This window comes from Trichosurus vulpecula, chromosome 2 (genome assembly GCF_011100635.1).
Source record: "Trichosurus vulpecula isolate mTriVul1 chromosome 2, mTriVul1.pri, whole genome shotgun sequence".
In the NCBI taxonomy this organism is placed as follows: domain Eukaryota; kingdom Metazoa; phylum Chordata; class Mammalia; order Diprotodontia; family Phalangeridae; genus Trichosurus; species Trichosurus vulpecula.
This window is the reverse complement of record NC_050574.1, coordinates 235,616,293-235,632,609: the sequence shown is the minus strand read 5'-3', so window position 1 is coordinate 235,632,609 and position 16,317 is coordinate 235,616,293. Positions and strand designations below refer to the sequence as shown.

Here is a 16,317-nt window from a genome sequence, read left to right as displayed (position 1 = left end):
CTGATTAAACTACAGACTGTCTGACTTAGATTTTAATAGGTCATCATGAAACATGTGCGCACATATATGCTTACCTGTTCTCAGTAGAACTTGTCATCCAGTTGTTATTGTTCATACTCAATGCCTTAAACTGATCAAATTTTTAACAACCTTATTTCAATAGCCTTTTAAAAATAAATAAAATAATGGGCTGAGAATTTAGAAAGTGAGAAACCTATTTTAATAAGAGGGACATCGGTATCCCATGTTGTCCAATACTGTGTTGTCACAAGGGTAAGAAAACAACAGAAATAATACAGCTTTATATTTCTTTGATGCTTTACAGTTTTTAAAGTACTTCTGTATACCTCCTTCTCTTATTCATTCAGCACACATTTATTAAGTGCCTATATGTGGTGTTAGGCAGTGGTGGTTTAAAAAAGAGAAAGAAAAAGGAAACACCTTGCCATTTACTTGGGTGGAGGGAGGCTTGGATACCCTGTTAGAAGGTTTAATTCTGTTGGGCATTCGCACTGTAGTATAACTTAGTTGTTCCTCTCCTCTCCTTCATCTCCCTCTCTCCACATAGGGTGTCCTACCTTTACTTAAGGGTGTTCTGCCCAAAGGAATATGAATTTCTCTCACTGAAAGCTTGCTAGATATCTTGGGGTTTATCGGTTACATTTCTTTCTTAAGGACTATGCCTTAAACCCAGTTCCCTCTGGCTGTCATTGATTAGGTCCCAGCCAAAGCCTCACTTAGTGGTTATTGTTTGGACTCTGATTAGCTCAGAGAAAATGTTTCTGTTTTGGCTGGAAAGGGTCTTCACTTCCCAGATTGAATTTTTTTTTCTTTCATTAGGTAAAAGAGGCCACTCTTTGTCTCATTTCTTACCTAGCCTTAATCACTAAATGGGTGTTGCCTTCAGTCAAACTGAGATCAGAATTTCCCACTGCATGGGGCCATCTCCAGTTGTCCTGATTTTTATCTTGCCACTGAACCCAGATGGCTTCCAAGGAAAAAGTGAGGCTGGTGATTTTGCAGAGCCCTTCCTCGCTGAAATCCAGTTCACTTGCAAGTCATGGCATCACCTTCCTGATGCCATGGTCATCTTTGAGAACAAAGTACAAATAACAACAATAACTTAGGCTGTTGGCTTTCTTCTTAGTTTAGTTAGGCAAGACTGATGGATTTTGATTGAGGAGCAGGAGGTGAGGGTGGAGAGTAGATATAAATTAGGGAATCAGGCAGACCTCTTCACAGTGCTGAAATTGGAGGCTTTGACAACTATAGGTAACCATTAGGGTATTGATTTGCAGGAGGGTTGGTGAATGAAAACAAGAACTGCCATGATGTGGGAGAGAGACTTTTTCAAAGTGGTAGAAAGGTCTTCCCAAACAAACATTGTCCAATTTTAATTTCTCTCCAGTCCCTCCCTTATGGTGATAGTAGTCTGTGTTTCATAGAAAATCTTTTCTTAGTCTGCCTTTAGCATTTATGACATAGATATGTTATATATTAGTGCTGTAGCTAAAGTCTGTTGTGAAGGGTGGCTAGGTGGCACAGTAGATAAAGTGCTGAGCCTGGAGTTAGAAAGAGTCATCTTCCTGAGTTCATATCTGGCATCAGATACTTACTTTGTGACCTTGGGCAAGCCATTAACCTTTGTCTCAGTTTCCTCATCTGTAAAATGAGCTGGAGAAAGAAATAATAAACCACTCCAGTATCTTTGCCAAGAAAATTCTAAATGGGGTCATGAAGAATTAAACACAACTGAAACAACTGAACAGCAACAATTTTAAAACCAATATTTTTGAAGTGAGTTTATCTTTGAGTCTTTTTGTAATTTTTTGCTTAGTTCTTTTCTTTATAAACATTTTCCTTCTGAATTCTTTTAGAATGCCAGAGGTCCTGAGTTAGAAGAAATAGGAGCTAAAAGAGACAAAACTATGTCAGCCTACTCCTGGGTTGGAGGGGTAGGATTAATTTAGAGTTGTGAAGACCCTCTAGCATGTGTTTATTAAAAGTGCTGAAAAATTTGGTCTTTATTTGGTTCTCACAGTTACTTGTATGAGAAAATACTGTTACTGCATTAGAATTGTTGACAAAGGTATTTTTTTATTTGGAAAGATTGTAGTGATTTTTATAAATTTATCTAAAGAAAGTTTCGTTATATTTTTCTGTTTTAAAAAATCACAGGGGATTGCTGTCTCGCTCTGTTTTACAAGCGCAAAGTGCATCTCCAATCTTTACCCATGTTTATGCAGCCCTTGTGGCAATTATCAACTCAAAGTTCCCCAACATTGGAGAACTGATCCTCAAGAGACTAATTCTCAATTTTCGAAAAGGCTATCGAAGAAATGATAAGGTATGTAATAGATTTTGCATTCTAAATGCTGCAATGGTACAGATTGCTGGATGGTACAGATCTAATACTGTAAAAAGGAAGGTTAAAAATACTTAAATTCTTACAATTCTGTAGCATTTTTCCAGTGATAAATTACAATGAATTAGCACCACTAAAACCTCCAACTTATTCTGTATATGTAAATGTTGTTCATGCTGTGATATTTTAAAAAATTTTGGTGTACCTATTTTCCTGCTTGAAAAAAATAAGCCTTTTCATACTAATTACATTTTATATAAATTATTAAAATGCTGTAGAAACTAAATGAAGATGTTTAAGACTCAGGAAGTCGAGTTTACTATGTAACTCTTTCTGTTGCTTCATTTTGCAGCAACTTTGTCTAACTGCTTCGAAATTTGTTGCCCACCTTATTAACCAGAATGTGGTAAGTACTTGAAATTTTGACCTATTCCTTGAAATAGGGAACCTAGCCATATAACATATCCTTTGTTGTTGCTTTTTTCTTATGATATGCAACACTTATTTTCTTCTTCAATATTTTAGTTAAAACTGTAATGAACACCTCTAATATAATTTAATAAAGAACTAGAAAATATCTAGGCTTTTTTTTTACATTTGTGTATTATGTCACTAGCAGACTACACATGGATGCTCTTTACAAATTACTGCAGTTTTAAATAGTGCAACTTTAATTTTTAATCTTGAGACTAAAATTGGAAGCTATTTTTCCCACTCACTTGTTCATTAGACCCTAATTATGGGAACATAGTAGGCAATGTCATTTTCTGTATCTTTATCTTTGCCTTCAGGTTATTCTTTTTAAACAAATAAGAGAAATAATTGTCATCTGTATTATTGGTAAATATACTTTCATTTCAGTGTGATACTTTTTAATTCATTTGGCTCAAAGTCAAACATATTTCCTTATTCAGTAGTCTTTTTCTCTAAAATAATTAAGCTTATAATCTTGGCAAGTAGCAAAATTGATACTGACCTTACTTAAAAAGCTTACTTTTCATATATGTTGTAGTTTCTAGGTTGAGAGAAATAATTAATGAAAATGAACTTTGTTTAAGGTTACTAAGTGCCAGGGTTCCACTCTGACTCATAAAAAAATAATTGAGGATTACCTCTACAGGTACCGTGAGAGTACAAATAAACCTTTCCTTAAGACCATAAACGACTGATGTTATATATACTGAGACACTGCAAAATTGCACAAGATTTGCAATGCTGTAGTGAATAGCATAAAGCTAATTAAAAATATTTTCAAGGCTTTTGCCAAAAAATTAAGTTGATGTATTTTATGTCTCCTTTTCTGTGGAGTGGAAGCATTATTTTTCTGTAATAGACATGAGATTATTATTTTATTTTGTTTTTATTTTTGATGTTATTCATTATGAAATTTAAACTTTTTTTCCTTCTTGTAATGTATGACTGATTTTTAGAAAGGGTTGTCTAAATCCTTTGGCTCCATTATAAGAAACATTGTTTTTATGATAAATTTTCCTCATAAAATTATTCTATTCTAAATTTGCTTCTAGATTATTTATGGTATTACTTATCAAAATGAAACTTTAAACATGGCTCTTAATTTTTTTTTTTGCACTGATAATTTAATTCATTTTGTAGAGTTATAGTATTTTTTTTCCTTTACCAAAAGCTTATGGGTTTTTTTTTGATTTATTAACATTCATATAATGAGAGATATTAAAAAGTTGAATTATTAGATGCATATAATGCTTTAATCAGAGAAAATTATATAAAATAACATATTCCTAATCCAAAATTATTAAAAATGCTCTCAACTTAAATGTTGAATTTTAAATTATAGATTGAAGATGGTAAAATAATGGCATTTATCTAACTAAATATGAAGAGAATATTGCTAAGTTGATGCCATTGGTCAGCTTTTCAGTCATTTATTAAGCCCTTACCATGTCAGAGGCAGCTAGGTAGTTCACTGGATAGAGTGCTGGGCCTGAGTGAAGAAGACCTGAGTTCAAATATGTCCTCAGACACTTCCTAGCTTGTGATTATGGGCAAGTTACCTAACCTCAGTATGCCTTAATCCGTTGGAGAAACTACTCCCAGTATTTTTTGCCAAGAAAATCCCATAGACAATATTGGCCTGCTATGGTCCACAGGTCAGAAAGAGTCAGACAGGGCTGAATAGCAACTACAATATGCCAGGCACTGTGTTGGGAATTTAAAAGTACAAATAAAGACAGCCCCTGCCCTCAAAGAGCTTGATTCTAATGGGAATGTCAGCACCTAAAAAGAGGCTGAAAAGAGGAGGAGGGAATACAAAGATTTGCCCCTCCTTCCATTGTGTAGGAAGTCTGGAGTGCATCCTGGATCAGAATTAGTCTAGGCTGGCTTTAGGCACTCTTCTACTAGATGTCCTGGGAGAAGCCATCCAATTAGAGGCTATATCCACTGAGGAATTCCAAGGGTTGGATTAAGGCTGCAGGATGAAGGGTTGGGCTTGGTAGAAGGAACTTGGTGTGCAGCAGGTGTGGCTAGGAACAAGTCATAGTCAACCAGTCCCTCTATTCAGTCTGAGTTAACATTTGAACAATTTGGGAAGATTTGTTAATAAGTTTTAGATGTACAAAAGTGGAAAATGGAAATGGAAAAAATAAATGTACTGTCTGATTTAGATATTGGTGTCAGCTAATCTGTAGCTAGTAATAGAGCTTATTGGCTTATAGCCCAGCGTTGCCATCGTAAGAAATTTTCATTGACATTATGTAATTTAAAGTATTATTTTGTTAGTGATTTTTGGAAAGCATGTTCTTTTAATCATATTACATCCCACTCTTATAGGCACATGAAGTTTTATGTTTAGAGATGCTCACCCTACTTCTCGAAAGACCAACAGATGATAGTGTAGAAGTAGCAATTGGATTTCTTAAAGAATGTGGCCTAAAATTGATGGAAGTATCACCTAGGGGAATTAATGGTAAGTATATCCTTTACTGTAGAGTTGAGGTTTTGGTTGAATATTGTGTGAGTCTTTTATTCAGATAACTTTTTTCTTTTGAATTATAGCTATATTTGAACGCCTTCGCAACATTCTTCATGAATCTGAAATTGACAAACGAGTTCAGTATATGATTGAAGTTATGTTTGCAGTACGTAAGGATGGATTCAAGGATCACCCTGTTGTTCTGGAAGGACTTGATCTAGTAGAGGAAGAAGATCAGTTTACTCATATGCTTCCATTGGAAGATGACTATAATCCAGAGGATGTGCTTAGTAAGTCAGACATCAAAGAAAACCATGTTTGGGGTTCAGTATAAATATCATGAGTGTTTTCTTGATTTTAAAATACACTTTTTCTTTTTCAAAAGATGTCTTCAAGCTGGATCCTAATTTTATGGAAAATGAAGAGAAATACAAAACTATTAAGAAAGGTAAGTAGAATTTTATTTAAATTGATTCTCAAGTTTTAAAAAAAGCCTACACAACTGTAGTTTTAAATTTTTATGGAGTGTTTTTGTGGTTATTTCATTTAATTTGTAAGAATTGTGCCCATTGTTTTAACAGCTCAAGAATTTAAAAAAAAATAGAACAACTGTTTAGGAACCAGGCATATTAATTCCTAATTGAATTGAATATCCTATATTCAATCTACCAGCATCAGTATGCATTTAATAAGCATCTCCTGGGTATCAGGCATCACACTAGGCACTGGGAATATGATAACAAATGGAATAGCCCCTGTGCTCGAGGCGCTTGCACTATTTTGGGGAAAAAAAAACTACGTGTCCATAAATAAGTATATAGAGAATATAAAATGCAAAGTAATTTGGGGTGAGAGGACAATAAGATCCAGGGGATTGTGTCCTCAGAAAAATCATTATGCAGAAGGGGGTACTTGAGTTAAATCTTGAAGAAAATAAGGGATTCTAAGAAGCAGAGGTGAGGAAGAAGTATCTTCTAGACATAAAGATGCCAGTGTAAAGGCATGAAATTAAAAGTTGAAATGTCATCTGTTAAGAATAGCAAGAAGGCCAGTTTGGCAGGACTGTAAAGGCTGGGGATGGGAATAACGTAAAATAAAATTAAGACCAGGCTATAAATGCCAAATAGCGAAGTTTATATATTATAATAGGAAGCTACCAGATTTTACTGAATTGGAAAGTCACATAGTAAGATCTATGCTTTAGGGAAATTACTTAGGCAGCTCTATGAATGATTGATTGGAGAGGGAGAGACACAATGTAGGAAGAAAAATTAGCAGGTTATTGTACTGAGAAACGATAAGAGCCTAAACTGGGGGGGGGGGCATGAATAGGCAAAATTGGCCAGTTACAAGAGTTGGAGAAGAAATAGCAGCTAACTTCATTTGTAGGTTAAGTAAGAATGAGGAACAGATAACACTGAGGTTACAAACCTAAGTGACTAGAAGGATGTTGGTGTCCTTGATTGGGGGGTGGGGGGAAAGGAGAGATTTCAGAAAGATGACTTTGGGGGAAAATAATAGGCTCCATTTTGAACTTGTTGAGTTGGAGATGTTTATGGGACCTCAGATTTGAAATGCCCAGTAAGTGTTGTTGATACAGGGCTATAGCTCAGAAGAAAAACCACAGGTGGAGACATATAGATAATACTTAAACCCACAGGAGCTATTGAAGTTCCTGAGTGAGAAAATTTAGAGAGGGATGAGAAGAGGACTCAAGACAGCCGTAGGGTATGCCCAGAGTTAGGGCATGATATAGCTGATGAACCAGCAAGCTGACTGAGAATTTAACATGACAGTCTTCTTCTGAGTCAGCATTGGGCCTTACAGGAGGCATTATGGCACAGTGAACGGAGTACTGGATTTTGAGTCAGCGGACCTAAGTTCAAATTCCATTTCTGATATTTACAAAATTTCCTATGTAACCTCAGACAGACTTTTCCTCTTTGGGCCTAAGTTTCCTCATCTGCACATTGCGAAGCTTGGACCTATGAGGTCCCTTCTAGCTATGATCCTATCATCTATAATATCACATTGTTTTTAATGTATTTACTTTAAAAAAAAATAGTGAGTTTTACCTCTATTGCTTTTATCAGCCAAATGGCCAAATGCAAATGAGGATGACATCCACATCTTGATCTCTAGCCTCTACCTTCAGCTTTGTGTCATCTCTGCATTTTAGTCTCTCTATTGAACATTTCTTCTCAGATATCCTGTAACTGTATCTAATCAGCCATGTCTAAAGTTGAACTCATCAACTATGACCTCAAATCAGCTTCTCTTCCCAAGTTCCCCATTCTTGTTTTAATATAGGATTTAGAGTAATAAAATGCATTAGAGATTGTCTAATTTACTCCTCCCCCACCCTATTTACTTCTTTTCAGGCCCAGAGAGGTTAAGTGATATATCCAAGGTGGCTCAAATGGCTTAGGCCAAAGAAATCTTAGAATTATCTTTGACTATTATCTCTCCTTAGTCATCTAAATCCAGTCTATTCTCCCAGTCCTGTCAACTGTTCCCTCAAAATGTCTTTAGAAATCATTCTCATCATTTCATACCATGATTACGTAATAGTTACCTGTCTAATTTCACTAACTTTACCCATCCAAAATTTAGTTGTTATCCCTCCTCCTATTGGATGTAATTTGACTCTTAGGTATTCCTCTCTCTTCCTCAGCCCTTCTACTCTAGCATGTCCTACCTTCTGACCATTTATTTCATTTATGTGTCTCTGAGCATTTGCTCATGCTATCTTCCCCTGCCCCTCTAAAATGTCCTTTATCGCACTAAAAGTCTGTATTATACAATTTAACCATTATATATTATTTTGAATTGTTCCCAGTTGTCTTATGTCTCAATATTGTCTCTATATCTAGAATGAAAACTATTGAAGTGTCTTTTTATTGTTTAACTTTTATAGCATCAAGCATAATGAATTGTAGATATATAATAAATGTCTACTCATTAATAAAAAAAACCGAAACTATTTGTTTGTTTCTTGTATCCAAATTGGTTATTTTGATTTAGGGAATCAAAATTAAAGAACATTTTAATTGTAATTACAAATTCATTCCCTTAGGTTATTTACACGCATAGAAATTTTAGCTAAGTTAGCTCTTTCTCTTATTGTAAAGTTAGCATTTGTTCCTGGAGAAGTTAGAAGTCCCATCTTTATTCCTTTTTTTCCCCCTGTTTATCCCATCGTCAAGGGTCTTGGCAGTATGCCAATAGCTGGAAATGTAATCTCTCATTTTTAAAAATTTTCCAGTTAATTAAAATGAAATTTAATTAGCTTTCATAGTTAAGCAAAATCCACTGTAGGTCTAGAGAAACTGATGGAAATACTCATTGGAGTTTCTTTGACTTCCATTCTTTCAAAAATATTTTTCATCGCTAGGGGACAGTATTAAAGGATGGTTCCAGTGTTACTAACACAGGACGGCCTAGTGAGCTGTGTTGACTTTGCTTTGTGTCTGGTAGCATTTGGGAAACAAGGGATTCTCTCCATTTTCTTAACTCTTTACAGACTGGCTTCTGATCTCATCACTCAATCAAAATTTCTCTCTGCAACGTTACTAATCATCTTTTAATTGCCGAATCTAATGACCTTTCCTCAGTTCTCATCCTTCTTGACCAGCCTTTGACGTTCTTGATCACTCTTTCATCCTAGATACTTTGTTCTCTTCAGGTTTTCATGATGCTTCTCTCTACTGGATCTCTTCTCCCTTTCTTACCACTCCTCAGTCTCCTTCACTAAATCTTTTCATCCAGGTCATTCCTGTTAACCATGAGTATCCCATGGGGCTCTGTCCTAGACCCTGTTATTTTCTTCCCCCTGTACCATTTCATGTTGATCTCTTCAGCTCCCATGGATTCAGTTATCATCTCTATGCTGATGATTCCCAAATCTGCTTAACCAGCCCAGACTTCTTTGTTGACTGCTAGTCTCGCATCTCCATTTGCTTCTTGGACATCTCAAATTGGATGTACCATAGACATCTTAAACTCAACATGTCCAAAACAGAATTTACTATCTTTCCCCCTAAATCTGTTCCCAATTTCCCTAATACCATTGAGGGTACCAGCATCCACCTAGTCTTCCAGGCTTACAATACAGGGTAAGTGTCAAGGAATCCTCAACTCCTCATTTTCTCTCACTCCCCATATCTGGTCTGTTGCCAGTGTCTTATTTTAACTTCTTAGCATCTCTCATATATGCCCCCTTCTCTTCACTGACACTGCTACCACCCTGGTATAGGTCTTACCACTTTACTCTTGGACCATTTTGGTTATCTGCCGGTTGCTTTGCCTGCCTCAAGTCTCTCCTCACCCCAGTCCATCTTTCTCTTAGCTATCAAAGTGATCTTCCTAAAGTGCCTGACCATATTGTTCCTTCCTGACCATATTGTCCCCTGCCTCCTCCCCCACTCCAGTGGCTCCTTATCACTTCCAGGATCAAATAGAAGGTGCCTTTTGACATTCAGAGCCCTTCGTAACCTATCCATCACTCCACCTTCCTAATCTTTGTACACTTCACGCACTCCCCCACCCCGACTCTGACTTTGGATTCCTTGCTGTTCCTGGAGCAAGATACCAAGGCACTTCATTGCCTGACTGGTCATTTCCAGCCACTGTCCCTCATGCCTGGAATGTTCCCTTTCTTCATCTCCACCTTCTACTTGCCTGGCTTCCTTCAGGTTCCAGCTAAAATCTCACCTACTTGAAGCCATTCCTAATCCCTTTCATTTTGTGCCTTCTCTCTATTGATTATTTTCTGTTTACCCTCTCTGTAGCTTGTTTGCAGTTATTTTGATATTATCTACCCTATTAGACTATCAGCTCCTTCAGAACAAGGACTATCTAATCTTTCTTTGTATCCCCAGTGCTTAGCACAGTGCCTGGTACATAGGGGGCACTCATTTATTGTTTATTGACTGACTGACTTTCTTGAATGCTTATTATTTTCCTCATAAAAAAGTGTATCTAAGCTATGATGTGAAATTTTGAACTTTCAATATTAGAATTTTTCTACCTCCTTAAGAGAACTGGCAAATTTTGTTGCTAGTATACCATTGAAATGGTATCATTCTCTTTTCCTGTTAGGTAATACTTCTGCCAAGAATATGTATTTGGCAGCTTCCAGGTATACATTTGTATTTATGGACTTAGAATCCACATAAAAGCAGGAATTAATTGAATATGATCCTTTTGCATTGTTTTGACTTCAAAGCTCTGATTGCCTCATGGCATGAAAATGACTCTAGGTTCCTGAAGACTTTGCCAACTAAATATAAGGTGATACAGCCCCTTCCAAACTAGAAAGGCTTTATGTGGTAGGTTCAGCACCATACTGTGTGCCTTTTGACCAAATACCAGCCTTGGTGAGGTCAGAGACCCTCATCACTAGAAGTTTGCTATTTGAGAGAAGCCTAGGTAAGCTTGGTCAGCAGGTGATGTGGGAGTACAGTAGCTCATAAATCTCATTGACAGAGATATGGAAGAGTTTACCCATGCTACTGAAATTACATATTTTAAAAGATATGAAAAACTCACTGACCTTATGGACAGTATCATCAAACAAATGATTTTAGAAGACCAGAAGTTCAATAGGTTTTAAGCTAGTACAAACCCTTCTGTAAGACTAATGGAACAAATGGTACTTGTTCAAAGCAAAATTTCTGCAACTGTTCATTTTACATTTGACCACTCTTTAGATGGGCTGTATTTTTGATTTTGATGTTCACCATTTAAAAGATGTCCGTGTATAGCATGAAATGCGTAATAAATAATGAGGTTTTTTTTTTTTTTTTTTTTTTTTTTTGCCTTTTTCGTGTTCTATAAAATGCTTTTGAGATCCCTGGAATTCTTAGCAGCCTTATTCATCTTCTCTACTCTACCCTGGCCTCTCATAGTTGACAACTCTCCTTCTTATGATGAAATAAATATCTTTGCCTCCCAAAATATGCCAGTTTCCAGCCTAAAATTTTTCACATTGTCTTTTGAAAATCTACCAGCGAGTTTTTCCTCTTCATTCTGCTGGTTCAGTCTTTGTGTCATGATCACCTAGCTTTCTTTGGCAGAAGGATAATGTTTTTTTCTAGGAGAGCCCTCTGAGTTGGCTCATATGTATTTAAGAGGTTGGTGCTCTCCTACTGCCCTGAAACACAGAGTGAACCAAGCATACTGTTTTCAAAATGTGATACAGGTGACATGTGACCTTTATATCTTGCTTTGATTTTATTACCTACTTTGTTTTTTCTAGAAATTCTTGATGAAGGTGACAGTGATTCAAACACAGACCAAGATGCTGGAAGTAGTGAAGAAGATGAGGAGGAAGAAGAAGAGGGGGATGAAGATGAAGAAGGTAAACATTTTTTGTCCAAGTTATTTCAGTAGTACTTGAGAAAAATATAATACTTATGTAATTAATTCTAACAATAAGCCTGTTAATTTATTTAAAGGGCAGATTGATATTTATGCTTTTACTTGCTGTGCTTCATTTTAGAACTTAAAAATGCATATGGTTTTCATGAATTAGAGGGACTACAAGCATGGCTAACATTCACATTTACATTGTACTTCAGATTTTGTATTGATCTGTTGTGTCATTTATTCTCAGAAAGTTAATAGTTCACCCATAAATGAGTGAATTCTTCTAAAGCATCTAGATGCCCTTTATTGAAATGTTACTTTATCAAACAGTAACATGAAGAAATCCTTTTAGTAAATGGACAGTTTATTTAGGGAGCAGGGAGTTTTCTTAGGTTCAGAAACTTTTTGAAGCAATGTTGCCTACTAAGAGAAAAGTCCATTTTTTTTTCTTTTAAAAAAGGTCACATTTAGATTGATACTGTGGCCTTATTTTTAAAGGATTTTACAATGTAAGTTGATTCTCCTCCTAGAGTCTGCCACAGAACATGCTAGATTAGATTTTACCCTAATACTTCAGTGAGGTTACTGGCTGCAGATTCTAGGACTGTCCACCTATCTTGCAACTGAGAAAATAATTTGCAAAAATATGATTTGACATTTTTAATAATAATATAAAAGTTTGTTTGCATTTGTTTCATATTTATTTTGATGTTTTCAAAATTTTGCTGTTTTCTTCCAGGACAAAAAGTGACTATCCATGACAAAACAGAAATCAATCTGGTGTCATTTCGTCGTACAATTTATCTTGCTATTCAGTCAAGGTAAGCTCCTAGCTGTATATATTGAAGGTACCTATGTAGCCTGGGGTTTTTTTTAATACTCTTTGTTTTATGATAAAATGTTGTTAACCATCTCATTCTCTTGTAGTTAAATATAATCATGAGCAAAATCTTGAGAACTGCTCCTCATTTCACCTACAGTTTAGTGATGTGGTGGAAATTTAATAATTTATTTTTGCTTGTTTGGATTCCATGTTCTGGTTCTAAGCAAAGAGTTATTCTCTGCTAACTTTTTCATACTGTGTGTTGCGGTGCAGATTGGAACAGATCTGTCTACATGGAAAAAGGAATAATACTAGAAAAAAGCCCTCAGGCAAATTTTAAAGACCCTCCATAGTGAGGTTAAGTAAAGGCAATAACTACATTTTGAAAACAAACCGATTCCTTTTAAACTAGAAGTCATTGAGTTTAATTATGAAGAGAAATACATGACAATGTTAAATAATTAATACATCAGTTGTTTTGAATGTGAAGAAACCTATTGAGGTGGTAGATAGAGTGTTTACATTTTATACTGGGGGCAGAATGTTTTCACAGATTTGTTTTGTTACTAGGTTTTGTATATTTCCACTTGGTATGATGTAATAGCTATGATTCATAAGTGGGAGTCATCTTGTTTTTAGTCTGTCTGAAAATTTTCTTGGCTTTAGATTCATCTTCAAATGGTAGAATGTTTAAGACAAAATACTGGTTAGGAATTTTTTGGTTTGGGCTTGACTTTCTTCAACTCTCTTTTAAGAGAAAAAGTATATTAAATACCTTATTCTTTTCCAGCTAAATTATCATAGAAAATTAGATTTCTTTAATGGACAAGTGATATTCCAAGAAAATAGATTGGCATTCCATTTTGGCCTTTTCTGTTAATCAAATATCTATTTCTACTAATTTCTTATAAATTAGTCCCCATTACTATTTTGGAAGTGCCTTTCTTTTTTTTTCATTGAGAATGTCCACATTTTCTTACTAACCAGAATAAAATACATTATTTCTTCAATACTTCAAAAGGTACAAAATTCAGTTTGTTTCTGCTACCTTTCTGATCATAATCATTCCCACACCTTAATAAACAGTCTTATAATTGCTGTGCACACCCTCACTCTGCCAAAATTCCATCACTTGGTTGACCAACCTTCTGATGATAGCCTTCCAAATTTTGCTGTATAAGTCCTTGAATGACAAACATAGTCCATTGCTGGACCTATGCTTTCCTTTCCTTGGTTGCGAAATTCCAGAGATAGCGATTTATTGTTAATATTTTCTTCAAGAATTTAGAAGACCTCTTTATGACATGAACTTTTAAAGTGTTTTAGTGAAAATGAAAGGTAATGAATAAACAGTATTATAGTAGGGATAATATAATGTTATATAATAACTCTTATAAAATTTCCCCTTTTCTATCTCTGTCCTGAATATCAGGTCATGAGGTTGCAAAAACTTCACCTATGAGGGCCGATTTTGGAGAATTTTGGAGATCTCTGCTCTAGATCACAGTCCTTCAGCCTGTGCCAGTCGTTGCCCAAGCCACTCTACTCTTGTGCTGTTCCCATTCTTAATGGTTGTTTGTTTACTCTTTAGCTGCCTGACACTCTTCTTGTAATTTAATAAGACAGTCCCGGCCATTTGAAAGATGCTACCTCAACTTCTGTCTCCTAAACCTCCTGGGTTTTAACCTGTTAGCTCTTACTTGACTCCAGCTATAGAGGAACCGTCTTTGTCATGACTAAACCCTCTCCCATCTACACTGAAATCTTTATCCTTTGGTCATACCTAGTCTTTCTCATCTTCTGTCTTTATTCCCATCTCCTCCACTTCTTACAACCAAACTCAGGCTTCATATATCTATTTTAAAAAAAAAACCAAAAAACTTTGACCTTCTTCCTTTCCCCCATACCTACCCCCTCAACACCCTCCCCCCAACCCAACTATCACCCTTTACTGTCAGAATCCTAGAAAGAGTAGATTATAGATTTTATGTGCTACCACCATTTCCTCTCCATCTACTCTTTCCTTAACTCCTTACTGATCGTGATGACTCCCCTGAAATGTCTCTCTAAGGCACTAAGACTTTCTTTTTGCTGAGTTAGATGTCTTTATTTTCTCTATCCCTTTCCTTTACTTTCCTAAAACATATGACACTGTCAGATTATCATCCCTCATTACTCAAAATGTTATCTTTTCTGCCCATTAAATATTTTTCTTTTTCCAGGGACCAATTTAAATCCCACTTCTTTTACGATGCCTTCTGTGATTCTTTTTTGAATTGCTCATAACACTTCATATGGTCTTCTTATTTGCATTTAATGTCTTCATTTTTATTACAGCCATATACTAGGCTAGGGCTGACCAGGCAAATCCAAATCTTACTAGGCTGCTTGAGTATTTAAGGTTTAAAATTGAACAAAACGCAACATTTTTGGTCCATCTAACAGTTAACAAAAGGAGGCTTACTTAGATCAGGGGAAGAGTACTCAGAATGGAAAATGGATGTCCATTAGTAGTATAGTTCCTTTTTCCACTGTTGGTCGTATTACTGGTCTTCATCAGAAGTCAGAAGTCTTAATTCCCTTTTTCATTGACTGTTTTTTTAATCCCAGCTCTTACCTGTGGCTTCGAGAGCCTTAGCATGAGTAGTAGCCACTCCCTGGTAAAATTAATCCCATCTCAGCAGACAGGCTAAATCAGGTTGAGGGAAACCAACAGGCCTCAAATCCATTGGTAGTTAGGGGGTGTCTACCCCAAGCATGTGAAGACTTCCTCTGGCAGAATGGGCAGATGAGAACAGTTTGTTCCAATGGCCAGGAAGGGGGCTGAAGCAGGCACTGTGGAGCACTTTGAGCTTGATCAGGCATCAGACACATTGGTCATCCACTGCATCCTGGGCTATCTCTGGTCATCTTGACTTTTGACTCGCCACTGAACATTGATGACTGTGGAAGAGTGAGGCTGATGACTTTGTGCAACTCTGCCTTACTTTAAATCTCATTCATGGACAAGTCAAGGCATCACCCCATGATGTCATTGGTCCTCTTCTAAACGAGAAGGAACAACAATCACGTTGACCAAGAAGGAATGCCACCAGCTGAACCTTAGGCCCTTGAACCACTTAAATATCCATATCTTTTAATGAATAGCCTAACCAGCCTAGGACTTGACTTTAGGATATGGCTTTCACCTAAAGCCATTTTTGCATGCCTTAAGTCTCCTGCTAGTTTGTAAACATTTTGGAGTGTAGAGGCTATTTTCTTTTATCTTTTCATTCCTAACATCTAGAGTTTGTAGTTTAATGAATCAGTTGAATTGCCTTAGGCAGTTAGAATATGTTGAGAAACAGAAGCCTGAAAGACATAAAATGACTAGAACAGGTTTAAAAGAGACCTGTGATGTTGATCTCAGGGTAACAACAGGTAAAGATTGTGTTTTTGTTGCGCCAAACCAGAGGTTACCTGTAAGAAATTATATTTTTAAATGTAATTTTTTAAACTTTTAACAAGAATTTATTTTCTTCCCCCTCCCACCCTCAACAACTAAAGAAAAAAACAAAAATCTTAGTTTTTTGTCAGGCAAAGCAAATTCCCTCATTGACTCTATCCTAAATCAGGGCTGTCCACCCTTAGGTTTTTATTGAAACAATAGACAATATATTTTGATTTGCCATTTAGTGAGAGCTTGGAAGTAGCTCAGTTTACTAAAGCATTTATGTAAATTTCTGTGCTCGTAGGCAGGCCCTGTAAATAGTACTGGGGGCCTCAAGTTGAGGGACACATTTTGGACAGCCCTGTTTTAAACGTATG

The 16,317-nt window shown here is 36.1% G+C and overlaps 1 protein-coding gene across 1 annotated transcript in view; it reads left to right on the top strand.

Moving 5' to 3' along the window:
• CWC22 (CWC22 spliceosome associated protein homolog) overlaps positions 1–16,317 on the top strand; it is an 88,232-nt gene that overhangs the window by 27,007 nt on the left and 44,908 nt on the right. The window contains exons 7-13 of the mRNA XM_036746357.1: positions 2,179–2,347; positions 2,718–2,771; positions 5,177–5,312; positions 5,402–5,608; positions 5,704–5,766; positions 11,578–11,679; positions 12,427–12,508. Coding sequence (XP_036602252.1) covers positions 2,179–2,347; positions 2,718–2,771; positions 5,177–5,312; positions 5,402–5,608; positions 5,704–5,766; positions 11,578–11,679; positions 12,427–12,508 — 813 coding nt within the window. The remainder of the gene's footprint in view (positions 1–2,178; positions 2,348–2,717; positions 2,772–5,176; positions 5,313–5,401; positions 5,609–5,703; positions 5,767–11,577; positions 11,680–12,426; positions 12,509–16,317) is intronic.